This window comes from Lepisma saccharinum, chromosome 25 (genome assembly GCF_977018435.1).
Source record: "Lepisma saccharinum chromosome 25, izLepSacc3.1, whole genome shotgun sequence".
Taxonomy (NCBI): Eukaryota; Metazoa; Arthropoda; class Insecta; order Zygentoma; family Lepismatidae; genus Lepisma; species Lepisma saccharinum.
The window spans coordinates 8,603,021-8,620,174 of record NC_139253.1 but is presented as its reverse complement, the minus strand read 5'-3'; the positions used below and the strand labels follow the sequence as shown (position 1 = coordinate 8,620,174).

General features: G+C 38.3%; 1 protein-coding gene across 3 annotated transcripts in view; it reads right to left on the bottom strand.

Moving 5' to 3' along the window:
- The window catches only part of LOC145978603 (endothelin-converting enzyme homolog), a 117,374-nt gene that overhangs the window by 60,600 nt on the left and 39,620 nt on the right, over positions 1-17,154 (bottom strand). For all 3 annotated transcript variants that reach the window (XM_083111321.1, XM_083111320.1, XM_083111322.1), the window contains exons 5-9: positions 7,966-8,127; positions 4,933-5,016; positions 3,630-3,832; positions 1,877-2,113; positions 1,177-1,287 (exon numbers count right to left, since the gene is read on the bottom strand). In XM_083111321.1, the coding sequence (XP_082967447.1) occupies positions 1,177-1,287; positions 1,877-2,113; positions 3,630-3,832; positions 4,933-5,016; positions 7,966-8,127 (797 nt within the window). The remainder of the gene's footprint in view (positions 1-1,176; positions 1,288-1,876; positions 2,114-3,629; positions 3,833-4,932; positions 5,017-7,965; positions 8,128-17,154) is intronic.

The following is a 17,154-nucleotide window of genomic DNA, read 5'->3' as shown; positions in this document are numbered from 1 at the left end:
TAGCACGCACCAGTAACTGCAAAGTTGCAGACCAATGAGGCTCTGGCGTCTGGGTATAGGCAGTATAATCTTCTGTAAAGTTGTGTGTTGTCCTGTGTTTAGTCCATACATGTGCTGAGCCTCCATTTACAGCCTCAGCTTTTGAATTGAATAGGAATTGAATTGAAAAGTCTTTTTATTTACTACAGAGCGAGATTCATCCTTGGGCTGCTCTACCACCTAACTCTGGTGAATAAAAGTTACAATACATACATTTATAATACTGAATAATACTGAAATCAAATAACATAACATCAATGAATATGACATAAATGAAAAATAATAAAATTATAAGAGAATACAATGACAGATACATTAACACACACACACACATATATACACACGTGTACATACGCAATTTCCAAATCGATACTAAAATAGCATGCACACAGGTTGAAATATTCGTTGTGTCAGATAAGTGTTTGCAAAATACATGGTTTTACTTTACTTGATTCCTGCTGCTTAGCCGTACGAGCTAATGCTCAATTGTTGTCTTTGCAATAAAAATAATACGACTTGTTCTTTGAAGTTATTGGGTGTTGTTGCAAAAGAAACATAATCGGGAAGAGCATTCCAAACCTTTGCAGACCAGAGGGAGAAGGAGCCTTCGAAACTGACAGCAGAGTGGCGGGGAATGTCTATTTTTCGCCGACCTCTAGTATTGTATGGATGTATGGAATTTCTAAATGCCAGTTTCTCGTGGAGATAGCTAGGTGTTTGCAATTTTAATTCCTTATATATTGTAGAACACTGATGCAGAAGACGTCGCCTAGACATGTTCAGGATTTTGTATGTATTGAGCAAGGGTAGGATGTGCTGGTTTCTCCTGATCGAGAGAACGTAACGAATGCAAGAATTCTGTATTTTTTGTATTCTGTTCGATATTTTACGTTGTAAATTCGTGCCGTACACCACATCACAATAATCGAAGTAAGGAGATTTTAGTCTGAGACAGTTGTTGATTTCGGTTATTATAAGAGGCTTAGCACCATATAATGTGATTGGTGCAAATAACCCATTCATGTACGCGTGCGCGTCATTTTTCATTCATTCATCAAGTTCATTTTTAGATGTGTATCATCTTACACTATGCAGTAACTTCATAAGCAGAGTTTTAAAATATCTCGCATAACTTACCCTGTGAAGATAATCGCTTGATTCCATTTGCTTGTCCATTTCTTTCTGCAGTGTTGCGAATGTTGTCCTCTCAAAATTACCTCGTTTTGATTTAGCGGTTGTGGCCTTTAACTAAATTAAAGATAGAAGTAGAAAGGAATAAGTAGCATAGTTTTCAAATAAACGCACAAGAAATTTGTTTATTACACGTTAGATACCTAAATTACACATGCATGATGTATTAGCCAAATAAGTGAGTTCTTTTTTGTTTAATGCGCAACAGTGGATGCTAATGAGAAACTCACACGACGATAATTCATTGATTCTTGAATGAACCAGCGAATTGAGATGAATTATATGGCTGTACTAGCCAATAAACGTCTGCTAATTTACATAGAGAAGGAAGGGGGGAGGAGGGGTAATTGGGCTACAGCGCCTCCCGAAATTTTTAGGAAATCAAAATTTTCAAATGAAAGCAGGGCCTCCCCGATGGAGCAATGGTAGCGTCGTCGTCTTGTAATCAAGGGGTCCCGGGTTCGATACCCGGTGGAGGCACAAGTGGTTCGGATCCCATTTTAAACTGTAGGTCCAGTCCCGATTAGCCTTACTGTGCATTAATTTTTTTTTAAAAATCAATCAATCAACCATTCGAAAAAAAATCCTGATCTGTGGTTAGACGGATAGAAGTTCATGATAAACTAAAGTGGAAGGGTGTACTTACATCACTCAGATCTGAATTAAAGAGTAATATCTCGTAAGCCACCTTGAGATAGTCCTGGGTTGTCAGTTTCTCGTCGTTGAAATAGTCGAAGCCAACCAGCACGCCGGACACGTATTTCACTTGGGCCCTAAGTAGCTTATACGGATCTACATGACCCAGTGTCGGGACAGATTCGCTCACCAGTTCATCATAATCTCCATGCAGCGGAAGAACGGACTGTGCAGTTGGATACGTAAGCTGGAAAGAAAATATGAACTTTATATGCTATTTCTAAATAAGTTTTTAATATCTTACATTCATTATTTGGCATAGGCATGTGCACACTGATTAGAGAGAAGGATGGCGGGCATAAAATCTTGAAAATTCTGTCAGTGAAAGGAAAACAACATTCCATCTCAGTATTATACAAACTCTGTATTTGGTGCTTAAAAAAACAGAGGCGTATCTATACTCTATCCTTGAAATCTCTGGAGGAAGGCTGCGCATAACGGTAGAGAACGGGAGAAAGCAAGTGAGAGGAGGGAAGTTGTACACGCTCCTGCAAACAGCTGGTAGCTGCAGTAGCTTTTCGCCCCTCCACGCAATCCCATTCCCTCTAATGTGTGCATTAGTCGAGCCCTATCGAGTCACTACTTGCGCAGAGACTTGCTTTCGTTTGCTCGCTCCAGAGATTGCCGAGACAGAGTATAGACTGGGTCCTGCGCTCGAAAGTCCCATTCTTTCGTATATTTACGAAAATGGAACTCATACTTACTGATGACGCAAACCAAATTCGTAGCTGTTCTTAACTTTCACTACACACATGTTTACGAATTAAATGCACATGTATTTACAAATACCGGATAGCATATGAAACACAGTTGGTCCAGCAATTGAAGGTCCACATCTTCTGCAGTCTAAGAAAAAATCCAATTCTACAATGTTAGTCTGTGTTCTGTTGGTCCAGGTACACATTGTCACTGACACATCTAAGCAAACCTGACAATTTAATGTTATAAATTGTAAATCGATACCTTAGAGATACCATTTTCATTTAGTCTCTTGCAGTGTAGGTCTATTACACGTATCGGCAATAAATGAATATCGATAATTGATCTCTGCGGTTTAACCGAATATTGCAATATCGATTGGTAATAGGAATGACTGTTACCTGTTCTTTCGCAGACAGTATGAGCTACTTTTAAGGATTCTACTCATCTCTTATTTTTTTATTTTTTTTATTTCGCCTCATTTTCCTGGCGAAGTTATGGCTGGGCCCTTCTCTACCACTTACGATGGTTATATCTATAGGTTTGCATTGAAATAATCATATATGCACAATAAAAACATTACTACAAGACATTCCACACAATATACTACAAAGTAATTTCATAAATGGGGAAAAGAAAACTAAACACAAAATATCTAATCTAGACAAAGACATACACATACATACACGCGGATATATTCAGATAAATATTGCAGTTTAGAGTGTCATGTAAAATGTCTGACGGATTTCAGTGTCATTTTCTGCAGTTGATATGCATATCAGATTTAAATTGATGAGTTATTGCTTGATAGGAAATATCTTACTTGGCTCTTAAAAAAATAGATATTGAGAATGCATTCCGGATTTCGAAGGAATTTAGACATACGCATGTGTTATGCTATGCGTTATTACTATATTTTTCAAAGCAAGTCGTTTGTGACATTAGTTACTAGCTATGGCAAAAGTGCTTTCATCTTGAGTTCTGTGATCTTCTCAAATACTTACGTATATAATTGATTTGTTTGTCCTTTCGTTGTTGATGACACCAAATCCAATCATGATGTCCTTGCTTAACACTCGCTGAGCCAGTGCAAGAGATCTTGCAAGGTTAAAATTCTCGGTGGTGCTATTCATTGGTATCTTCTCGGGAAGTTCCATCTTTTCCAGAGTGTCCAGTATGGGGTGCACGCCAAGTTCCTCCAGCCTGTCTGGAATGGAAACCGCCGAATGAGTTGTGTTGTGTGTATAAAAGAATTACAAAACTTGTCAAGGATAGAAACATTGAAAGAATGGCAAAGAAAAGTACTTAGGAAGGAATATGTAAGCAAGGAATCACAATCTGAGCCATTTAGTGGTGTTAGTGGTGTGATCAGCACCCCGCTCTGTCCACTTTACCCTCTCTCTATAGGGTTGCTGCCAGGTACCCATTCATTAGAGGCTGGGTAAACCACAAAGCCGTTCTCACCTTAAATCACTTACCCAGAGAATCGAACCCGCGTGGTGCATTTCACTCTATGAAAAAATACTAGCCTTAGACATCTACGTATGTTTTTCACTACAAAGTGTGCATTACGATTACATCATATATTTTCCTGGACCTCATTAACATTGCAGAATTGAAGGCGTCACGCAAAATTTCGTAGAATCAACTCAACAAGCACCCATATTGTCTTCTCGGAAGTTTCACAGTCTATAAAAATACAATTAATACCATATTCTCAAAGCTAAGAATAACGTTTTTCCGTCTTCATAACATTTTCAAAATTTAATCGGGAACTTTCTTTTCGGCAGCACGCATTCGGGCTGTTACCTTTCTCTTTAGAAGAATTAGTGCGCAATTAATTCTATTTCCCCTTAGTTTAAAGTGTTGGATTTAAAATAATTTGAAGACTTAGAATGACTCAGAAATAGGCGAAACATCTCCCATTGAAATGTAAAATTCCCTTCCGCCCTAAAGTTATTTTCAGTAGCAGATATATAGTGTTAATTCAAAGCACACAATAATATCAAAATGTCAGAATTTTCTTCTGGAATCTACAAACTATTTGAACATTTTTCTGCTAGCGCACATTTATAGCAGAATGTTAGAAATACTTCTGAAATGTACACGTCATTTACATATTTTTCTGGTGGTGCAAGTTATACCAGCAAATCACCATTGACCTTCAGTCATTGGAAGGAAGTTCTTCGCTGGGTGAAAAGCAATTTTGGGTTAAATTCAACAGACGTAGAGTTACTGAAAATATGACACTAAGCTAGAAGAATGGTGACGGGCGTGTGTAACATATCCTAAACTAAACAGACTCACCTGTGTCCATACATGACTTGAACAACATCCTTGCTTGTTTAACAGGCAACGGATCGCTGGCTTTGTTCTTCTCAAGTAGAATATCTATGTGATAAACAAAGAAACAGTTAATCATATTGTTAAGATAAAGGACTATATATATATTTTAATTTTATTAAAATTAATTATATTAGTAATTATTACCATGCTGGTTGGAACCAAAACCGTGTAGAATGTAGAAGTTAAATTGCTAATTTACTTTAAACTGTAGGTCCATTCCTGATTAGCCTATGTGCTTAAAGTGGACTTAAAACAAAACTCAATTTCTCTGCTCTATGGGTGGTCAGGGGAGGGAAGGGAAAAAGACGAGCATAATCTATTGCCGCCATCTCTACCAGAGACGAGGTCGAGAATGTGTAGAGCCCTACTTCCACACTTCCCGTCTGCTCACGGCATGATTCATTATCTTACTTCCTCCAAAACATGGTTTTGTTCTCGGTATTCTAAATAATAACCCGAAAACATTAAAAGTACATGCAATTAGTACAATAACAGCTATGAGTCTGCTAACTAGCCGAGTGTGTAGAATAAAGTGAGTGTGCATTTGCCCAAGGGCTCCGCGCTTCAGAGAGCCCCCCCCAGATAAAAATAATTATTTGTGTACGGTTTATTGTGAGTTTATTGGACGCTGGTGCTTTCAATTAAGCAACTAATCTGAATTTTCCTGACTTCATGGATTGTTTTAACACACTTAAAATATCAAAAATCCCTGAAATCATATTCTAAACAAAGTACTACATAAAAATCGTGTTCGAATATTTCAATCAAAAATCCACTATTCGCTTCATTACAGAATGAAATTATGAAGTGAAAATATTGTACGTGAACCATGTAAATTCACTACATCGACAAAATTCAATGAAAAGTAAACAAAGAGAATTATGATAGAGAACATTATTGGATTTGATTAAAAAATTGCCAGTTTGTTAGCTTGATACTTAACATATCCGGTTTTCTATTTAAATATATGAACATCGTACCAGTGACACATCGGAAATGAGAAAAGGAGACTAATATAGGATCTTTTATTACCCTCCCATAGTTCTTGGGTTTTACCTTCAACACGTTCTGCTTCTTGCTCTTAGGTAATAATACGAAATATATACATATGAGGCGTTGAGGATACGAAGGGCGAACTCAACAAACGTACATTGTGAGGGAAATGCGTTTCAAGTTGTCAGGCACAGTTCCAGCTCCACACAAAACTTATTAACAGGAGATCGGAATTTTTTGATGCGTGATTTCCAAAGTTTTTTGTGGAGTTCGCACCGTGCCTGACAACTTGAGATGCATTCCCCTCACAATGTACGTTTGTTGAGTTCGCCCTTCGTATCCGTAACACATGATTTTTATTAATTGTAATAACGTTTATGTTGTGATTATATAGAACACCTGAACTTCAGAGTAAAGAACAATAATGTCTGATTATTTCCGACCTCTGAAAACTTTGGTTATAGTTGATTTTGTTGTTGGTTTTGTGTTTTAAGTCCACTTTATGCACAGTAAGGCTAATCGGGACTGGACCTACAATTTAAAGTGGAATCCGAACCAGTATGTGCCTCCACCGGGTATCGAACCCGGGACCCCTTGATTACAAGGCGACGACGCTACCACTGCACCATCGGGGAGGCCTATACGGCGCACGCTTTTAGAAGGAACATGAGTTCGGCCAATACCCAGCCAGTGCTACTGCGCTGTTGTCAAACTAACTGCTAGCGCAAGGGAAGGACAGAAAATTCGCGATGTGTCCATTATTTTTGATAATGCATGGACGGTATATATGAGTACAGTGAAATAATATAGTGAATATTTCTACACAGGATTATAATATCATATCACTGTAGCAAATACGAAAAAACCAATACCTGAAAGAAGCTTGAAGGTATTTATTTATTCATCACCGCTCTCGTCGTCTTCCTCGGTCTCCGCAGGATTTTTTCCAGGGGGGCAAACAAGGCACATTTTCCTCCATAATAGTGTTGTTTCCTCAAAAACATTGCTTAAATTTGAATAACATATTCATGCAATAATTAACACATATTATTGTGGCTGTAATGAAGTTATATGTGAAAAATATATTTTTTTGGTTGACTTTCATTTTCCAGGGGGACCACGGCCCCCCTTCTCCCCCTCCCGGACACCCATGGGTCTCCGTGTCACTGATTTCACTCATTTCCGAATCACTCTCCTGGAGGATAATGATTAGATTTTGCACCCTTGGTGCCTGTACTACTGGTTCTAAGTTTTGAGAGTGACATTATTTAAAATAAAAAGAACACACGGAATACACACTATCGCACGAAAGGGCTGTATTTAATCTTTTCACAAACTGTTCTTTGTGGCGCACGAGTGAACGATAAGCGAATAATTTTACACCGGCCTTGCTAGGAAAACGCTGAACTCAAACTGACCCAGGCTTTCAACGTTCGAGAACGCCCAGAACAATGAAGGGTCATTGTTTATATCGAGGCGAATGTAACACCCACAGTTTTCCCTAGACACAACAACTCAGCTGCATCAACACAGTGGCAATGAAAAAAAAACAGGCCGAAGGAAATGAAAGGTGTTTCCCTTGTTTCTTCAAGGAACGATAACTCCGGCTGTAGGCGACGGAAATTCATGGGCTTTGGACAGTCAGGTTCAAAATGTCTTTTCCCATCTTATGATGAACCTTAAAGTGGCGAGTTTTATGAAAACTTCTTGCGCGCAAGAAAAATACAGAACACGGCTTTTAACTTCCGCGCCGCAGTCTCCTAACTGTACAACGTTGCACTCCTGCCATTGGTTGATCGCCACGCACACCCTCTGCGTGGCCCCACCCGATATCGCTTCTAAAAGCGTGCGTCGTATAACTTTGGTTATATGCCCCGCACCCTATGATGGAGGCGACGATTAGATGGTTGCATGTAAAAAATATTTGCAAGTACACATATGAGAGAATAAACCGATTATGATACCCAAGTCTTCACAACTTTAACTATTAAACTTTCTTACCCCTTATCCGTAGTTTAAGGCGTGAATCTAAATTGTCGAACCACGAGTGCCTCCCGTGAAGATCCGGGGTTGGATGCGCCTTCCTCCAATTCCCACATGCGAAATCGTAGAAGTTTTGGCACGGGTCGACGCTCTTGTTCATGGAATTCAACAATCTGCCGGCTGGGAACACATACAAAAAGGCCATAGAAAAGCAATTAAATTTCACATAAACACCTTTACATTTACTGACATTATGACATGTGGTGTACTATACTTCGTATAGCCAGTGAGTCAGGTGGGGAAAGGGAGACAGACATTCACTTTCAAATAAGAAATGCAACACACACTTTTTAAAGTTTTGAATTAATATTTTTCCACTTAATATAGTGAAATGTGCAATAATATTACAAGAACTGTTTGAGTTATGTGTTTTGAAAAAAATATATAAAGTATTTTTGGACCTAGAAGAGAGTAACTGATTCTTATGCACTCATTTCCTAATATTATTAGTAAAATTAGTTTAAATGAAGAGGACTCAAGTTGAAACGGCAACATAACACGTTTGAAAATGTTACAGGAATTTATAGCAGAGGGGGATGAATTATAAGTATGCAACTATGCATGTATTAGAAGTATGACTGATTTCATGCCCCCTTTACAATTCTGAAAGGTACATTCACAGACGTGAAAATATGAGACGGTCAAAATCTATGTTGAGGAGACGTTTAATATTAATTAATAGACTTAATTATTTGATTTGCTTCATTTTACTTCGCCTTTTGTGCCACTTTTGGTTAATTTGCGAAGATGGGGATGAGTGATGATATGATGAAATTGCTGAATGGACACTCACAAACATCCATGTCCAGGCCAGGATTCGATAAATTAACACACCGTTGGGTCTTTCAATTATATTTAAAGCACATGCATTATTATTACAATATGGTTTTATTATTTTAGCGTTTTTATGTACAATGAATAATAAATAATATACTACGTAGTAATGTATTACAAATTATCCAAAAGAACCCAGAAGTAATGCCTAATACACTTTTCAAACTTTTTGTCACGAGATAGCTTTGTCTCAAACATAGCCATTAGCTAACACAATACATTGGCGTACGCAGGAGGGAGCTGATGGCGCTACAGGTCTTCCCTTAATTTTGAGAAATCAAACTTTTCAAATGAAAGCAGTAAAGGACTGGGGTAGGAAACCAAAGTGGTACCGAACCCTCCCTTAAATTTGACCTGCGATTTCTATTTTGGTGTTTGAACAACTTTTAAGGTTAAAATGGTAATTAAAATTACGAAATATTTTATTATGTAACCCGTCCCGAAACGCAGCTATGTACTATGTATCCACTTTCCAATTCCAGTGCATGTTTTGTGACGAAATTATAACTTTGCTACGGTGTTGGATTGCAATCAACCATGTATTTTTGTTCACTTATATTTCCATTACAATAACCATCTTTACTAAATATGATGCGTTTAGAATATAATATAATACAAAGAAAAATACAGTAATTATGTTGCTGTTTTAAGTTTACTTTATGCACAGGTAGGGTAATCGAGACTGGGCCTACAGTTTAAAGTGAGATCCGAACCACTATGTGGCTCCACCGGGTATCGTACCCCTTGGTTACAAGGCAACGACGTTAAGACTACGCCATCGGGGAAGCACTAATTATGTTGCTGTTTACAGTGTTGGAATAATTGTAAGATGTGCCTAAACAACGCCGCAGGAGAAGAGTAGGTGAAACATCTCTCTCCCCCCTCTCTTTCACACATACGCACACACACAATGCAACATAATCTTGAAACTAAAGTGATAGAAATAAATTACCTTCGTGCATATAAAATACGAAATCTTCACTTTTACGAAGAAATCCTACTATATGCACGCTATCAATATACCCCACAAATTCCTATGCATAGGTAATTCATTGCAGTAGTCAACATAACGTCTCAAGTTGCGAGACCAACTCTGTTCTTTAAGCGATTCAACTGATTATATTTTCCAGAGTAACCACCTATGGTCGTAGGGTCTTGATCAGAGCTAAATTTAACCATGTCCTCCTTGTTGTGAGGAACTACGGGTTTCTGTATAATGCTTCCAAATTATTTGGTTTCCTGGAAATCCTGGAAACAATTTCCTGAGAACCAAACATTTGCAAACATTTCGTAGCCAACATAGATAAATCCAATAGGAAAAAAAGGCGATTAGAAAAATGGGGGTCCGAAGTACGCCCGCCTCCACCCGCATACATTTGAGGGTTTGCGCTTAATGTCCTGATACCTTCAAATAACCCAGGGCGTCAGTTTCTCTCAATTTAACGGTTACCCCGCCTTTTTATTATCTTTCTTTTCATCCTTATTTTCAATTTACATACATAAATGCAATAAGAAAATAAAATTATAAAGGAGAGTATTCTATACATGCATACATTGGTTTATATTACGTATTGTTTTGACACGTTCTGGTGACCGGAACAGGTATTTTGCTAAGTATTGTTCATATATGTAAGCATTTTAGTTTATTGAGTCATTAGTTCAACTATTAGTAGTGTAGTTTAATGTTGAGTTAGTTTTATTTTAGTTTATGGCCAGTTTTAGTTATCTAACTTTTGTTATTTTGAGTATGTTATAAATAGGTAGGAATCCTCAACAGTTAATGGTTTGAGTGGTTTAAAAAGGCAGGGTTGGGAGGAGTGAGGGTTTAAATGGGGGTGATGTTGCAGGAAGTTTGGAAGTCTGGTTTCCATATCAGGTTTCAGGAGGTCGCGTCGTGCTCCAGAAAAATAACGGCGTCAGTATCATATTCAGAAAGCAATTACTAATTGATTTATTTATATCCATAAAAAACTGGAGTGCAGCAGAATATAAGTTGAAGAATTTTAAATCAATTTACACGCCCTCAGCAATTAATTCAAATATAACATCGCAAGTTAATCTTGATGCAGACACCAGAGCTCCTTGAAATCTCTGAACCTATTTTATTGACATACACCTCAGCGAAACAAAATCGTTACCAATGGATCCTTTATAAACCCCAATGTGGACTGTTCACAGAGCCACTGCAGAGTTACGTTTCGTTTCCATGGCGTTCTCGTTGCTTATGCGTTACTCTATTATGCCCTTGTGCCTTGGTGGAATTCAAAGGGTAATTTACTTAAATTATTCATCTTTCAAACACCATACTTAGAAGTTTTCCGGTCATTTTTCTCGACCGTGACTTATGTCATTTGCTGTCATTTCCTCCCAGGCTTAAAAATAGCCTGTCTTATTCACAACCTGCGTTTACATTACTGCACTGTGTTGTTCATGAACATATATAATATTGCATAACATTTTAGATCTATAAAGCGGCAGCATCTTTACGTGCTGGCTGTTATATCTATAAGAAAATACATTACATTATTCTCCACCCACAAAACCACGTGACCAGGCCCGTACCCAAGGTGGGTGCCAAATGGGCCATGCCCCCTTCGAACTATTGAATATTTTAATGTGAACGTACACAAATTCGCGAGAATAACGTTGTGATGTTTCAGATTTAGCAAGAATTTTGATTTTGACCTCCTTTGTGAAGAGAGGCGGGCTCCAGAAGTTTGTAGACTCCAATACTTGGGACTTTTAGGTTCATAAATCATTGATACAAGGCTACCAGACGTCCCTATTTAGTCACGACGGTCCGCTAATTTTAACCCCCGTCTATATTTTTTTCGACTGCAGTCATGAATTGAAAATGTCCTGTGTTTCTTTCGGTTAACTCACATTCAGACATGTTCTTCATTATCTGTTCACTTTATGCAAAGATAGGCTAATAGGGACTGAACCTACAGTGTAAACTGGGATCCGAACCACTATGAACCTCTTCCAGGTATCGAATCAAATACCCCTTGATTACAAAGCGATGACGTTACCACTACGCCATTGGGAGAGGCATATATATATATATAGTTATATATTTATAGTCTCAAATACAATTTATAGCTTTTTAAATTTTGTATACATATAAACGAATTCAAATTTGAACTTTTGCTTTATATTGATTATTCCTGTTTCTTATTTAAATAGTGGTATTCGTATAATTTCTTTATTATTCTCAAGCATTTATAGTTTTTTACTTGTTTATGTTTTGTTTCTTCTGTCCTTTAGTTTTCTCCTCTGTTCAAAATTTGTAATATATGTATGTATTTTTTTGTAATTGTATAACTTTTGTATTTGTATAACTTTTTGTATTCGTATTTATCTAAGGATTTGTGTAATAATTACTATGTGTTTGTATCATGTATTATATATTTATGTAAATTATATTGTATATATCAAATTGTAATGCCTATTGTAATTGGAGCATTCGCTCTGTTATAGGCGACTGATTAATAAATAAGTAAATAAATTATATATATATATATATATATATATATATATATATATATATATATATGAGAGAGAGAGAGAAGGCAGAAAAATAAAGGATAAAGAAAGAACCATCTTTATTTTTCCTATCTCTCTCTCACAGGGTGCCCATCCCCCGGGAAAGAAAGAAAGAGAGAGAGAGAGAAAGGGATTCGACCCCCTTTGAGAAAGGAGAACGTTTCCCTCCTGTTTCCTTCTCTCTCGTAGAGAGAGAGATGGTGGGGGAGAAGAGAAAGAGATGAGGAAAAAGAAGCGTCTCTTCATCTCTCCATTCCTCTCTCTCCAAAAAAAAATCTTTGGAAGGAGAGGCGAAGATTTCTCCCTGTCTCTCTTTCTCTTTAAATTTATTTTTCTTCTTCTTTCCTAGAAAGGTGAAAGAAGGATGAAGGGAAGAGAAGAATTTTTTTCTTTCTCTCTTCTTGTTCTATCTTTCTTTCTCTCTCTCTCTCTCTCTCCCCCCCCCGAAGTCTTCTTTCCTCTCCTCTCTTTCTTTCTTCGAAAAAAAAAGAGTGACGCTCTCTATCCGATCATTTTTTTAGGTTTGCTCTCTGCCTCTCTTTCTTCCTACTTCCCTCATTCTTTTTCTTCTTCTCTTTTCGAGAGAGAGAAAAGGAGAGAAGGGGTTCCATGTTCTCTCTCTTTCTCTCTTGTTTTTTTGAAAGGAGAGGAAACTATTCTTTCTTGTTTTTCTGAAGAAGATGAAAGAAGAAAGAAGGAAGAAATAAGACAAGTTAAAGTAATGTTTCTTTCTCTCTTACATCTTCCTCTTTCTATCCTACTTTTCTTTATGTCTCTCCTATTTTCTTCCTTAAGAAAGGAAGAAGGAAGTAGGAAAAATGGAAGCATTTCTGTTTCTTATACATTTTCTATTTCTCTCTCTAGGTAGTGTAGGGCCAGGGGTGTGGAGATGTTTTTCTTTTCTTCTTCTTCTTTTCATCTTGTCTCTATCTCTGTCTTTCTCTCTCTCTCTCTCTCTCTCTCTGTCTCTCTCCTCCTCTTTCTTTCTCTCTCTATCTCTCTATCCCCCTCTACCTGAAGAGAGAGAGAAAGAGAGAGATATTTTTATTTTCTTAGAGAGAGAAAAGAGAGAGAGAGAGAGAGAGAGGAGGAAACATTTTTCTCTCTCTCATGAAAGAAAAGGAAGGACAAAGGGGGAAAAGTGAAATAATCTCTCTCTCTCGCCTCTTCCTTCCTCTGTTTCCTTACCTTTTTCTTTTCTTTCTGCCCCCCCCCGAAAGAAAAAGGAAGGAACTAAGGGAAGGGGCAAAGGGGGAGAGAGAGAGAGAGAGAGAGAGAAACGAATAGAAGAAGAAGAAAAGAGAGAGAGAGAAACGAATAGAAGAAGAAGAAAAGAGAGAGAGAAATCTTTCTTACTCTCTCCCCTTCTCTTTCTTTTCTTTTTGCTTTCCCTTAATAAAAGTTTTTGTGGGGGGGTCGTGTGTTGGGGGGCGGCTATATTCCTTTCTTACCTCTCTTTCTTTGCCTTTCTCTAGGAAGAGAGAGGAAAAGATGTGCATGTGGGGAGTGGATGTGTGTGTGTGCGTATGTATAATGCTCATCTAATTTTAAGCGTCACTTTGAACAACTCATATGTCTCTCCTCACTGACATTTTCATCTAGGTTTATGCTGGCCATCGGAGTGAATGATTATATGTAATGCACAAAGGCACACTTGTAAAGGACACACTCATGCCCGGGTTAGAGTATAAATCTGAAATTTTCCATGACTTGACTACTCAATCCCTCGGTCAACGATGCTACAACACTTTTGAATCGCCCTGTTTCGTAAAACTCGACGGTGATCAATGCAGTCCCGACTCACAGAAATATAATATTTTCCCTTGACGGTACCTTTGTCAATAATACTTATGAAAATGACTCAATTTTTCCAAGGTGAAATGCATATGGTTATGGCTCAATCCCACCTCCCCCGACTTTAAACACGTAAGCTTTCATTATCCAATATATCACGGTCTGAATGTTGCTGTGTGACATGCGGTAACTTCCTCCTGAAACTGTAAGCTGACTGAAAGAAAATTATATTATGCCTACGTCTTAGGAAAGAACTATACTAATGCGTGGCAAAACTTTGAAGTTCAACCACGTGTACGATCAACGAATTTAGTAGAATTTACACAGCACAATTTTGATACAGTAATTTTAAAGTTTTGTAAAAGTTATTAGAAAAGTTTTAACTTTCACTAAGAGAAGCTAAAGGCTGATTACACGAAGTAATAGAAAATTCTACTTAGAAACAATCTAATAGTGTCGGTTGATCCGCACTTTGGACAACAATGCTGTATAAAGGAGCGAACTGCGAACTGCACTACTGTAGTGAAGCCGTGTCCAAAAGGTACAAGACCGTACTTGAAGCGAGCATCCTCCGAGTATGGTCTTGGAGTTCGGTCTTCAAGTCGTGGACTGGAAGTGTCTTTCGAATTGCACTTCGACTGCAGCGCCAAATACGATCAGTAGATAAAACTGAGTACTCGTTGTTTTCCTCTCGTTTTAAACACTTGTTTTTCACCATAGAAATCACATAACATTTTCAAATGTTCGTACACATACATTTTCACACATTAGAAGAACTACAACCAACAACTTGCTGGCCCATAACGTATATCTACCTGTGTTGCCGGTTTTCTACCTCCGTGATTTTAAACAAATGAACAACGAGTGCGGAAACCACTGACCTAGGCCGTGTCCGGATTGGCAAGCGCTCCGTACCGTTCTCTCCCGTTGTTCTCGCGTGCCGTAGAAGTCACGTCCAAGTCGTCCGAATCTGCATGTCCCCTTGTAGTATGGTTGTCACTTTTCCCGCCAGGTGTCAACCCGAACTTCACCCACCGCGCTCTGGGGCGCAGGCGCACCGCACGGAAGCAGAAGGCAGACGCCAAACAAACATCACAATGATTTCCACCTATTTACTACTCATATTAAAAATGTAACATGCTATTTCATCATTTATAATTTTTCTACATTCAGTATTATCGATAAAATGTTAAAGTATCACTGAGTTTTACATCGTCTAATCAGTAAATGTTGTCTGTACAAAGTGAAAGTTAGAATATGGCTGCCAAGCGCAGGGTCACAGCGAGTTCAAGCGTGCATCTCTCGCGCCTCTCTGCTCTCCCCTCCGACTCCACGTCTGCCGCGAATTCGGACAACGGAGGTTGGCTGACTCCCCGGATGGAACGGTGCTCTAGGTGACATCTGCTGCCGATTCGGACGCGGCCCTAGTCACCAACCATCTGTACTGTGAGCGGTGCACTTGTGTACTTCTGTTCTTGGCGCTTTCGAATTGTACTAGGTGACGTCATTTCCGCCAAGACCATACTTCAAGCAGAGCGTATAGAAGAAATAGTGTGCGCACTCCCTGAGTTGCCGTGGTCCACCGCCTAGATGGCAGTGGTGACGTTTGAGACGGCGCGGAAGATGCTCGCGTTGCTTACATAACTAACTACATAATAAACAAAAATGCATGTTACTTACGTTTGGAGAAAAGCTCAGCAGCTGGATAGTTTGGAGAATTTCCGAGATGATTTTGCTGTCTTCGAGGCACTTAATTCCTTTCTTATCTGCTTGGTGCGTAAGAAAAATCGACATTTCAGATAGTGAAATACGAGTTTAGGTAGCGTACGCAGCACATGATCTTCCCAGCATCCTAATTGCGAAGTTTTTACAGCAATTATGTTTAAATTGTCCAAACACTCAAAAAATATATCACCCCATAAACTATTAGCACATGATATTTTTTCTGCAACAAATTCTTCCACTAGTAAGAGCACATCATAAACACTTTTCGATGCATAGGTAAGGTATTTACAGCCGTCGCTCGAACCATAGTCTTGGATTAACGTAAGTGAGGCAGGTACATTAGTTGGTTCCCCGTGCAGAAAAGTTGTACACAGTTTACAATCCGTCACTTTGGAAATATACCGCACTATGTATCCTGCCAAATGATAGGACCAAGTATTCTTTACCAACACTTTGTTCATTTAAGTTCGGTATGTTGTTTTCCCAGTCCGGTATTTGAATTTCATCTTCAACAATGGAAATTTTTTCCCTTATTTTATTTTCAGCTTGCTTCTTCACAGAAATATTTTTATTTTCGGTTGATCTTGCCAGAGTTCGCATTTGATTAACAAAAGACGTCAGAGGAGATTCAGTCCTGTATTCACAGTTTCCGCCCGCAAATAAAGCAAGTTTTGCTGGTACGTAAATTGATTGCAGCATATGTAAGTGCAGAAAATCCACAGTGGAGGGATGATCATCGCAAGTGAACGACCGCAATATACCAAAATGGCGTTCTAGGGGATCTTGATTAAATTTTCCTGTCAAAACGTACTTGTAATTGTTCTTCCACAAATATTCGGACACTTCTAAAGAACTTTCTAGAGTCACTCTTAAGGACTCTAGAGTTTTTTCTGAAGCGAAGGAATTTCGATTATCTCTAAGGACAGCATTCCATTTTATTAAAGTTGTATGTGCTTCTGATCCTTTATATAGTGCCTGTGCAGGAGTGAATGAATTTAATGCGTCAACCAGGCAGTTTAGGTCCCTTGTGAAATTTTCTGTTGTTTCACTGCCTTCTAACCCCTCTGCATTAATACTCCGATAAAATTTTATTCCATTAGCCACAGATCTGCTGAACAGCTGCATTGCGAGTCTTACATTCATTCGTTGGAATGAATTAGGATCAAATGAGCAGAGGTCACTTTGTAGCAACCTTTCATACCGGAAAGTTCAGTAGATGAATCATGTTCATACACTTTTCTGTAAAAT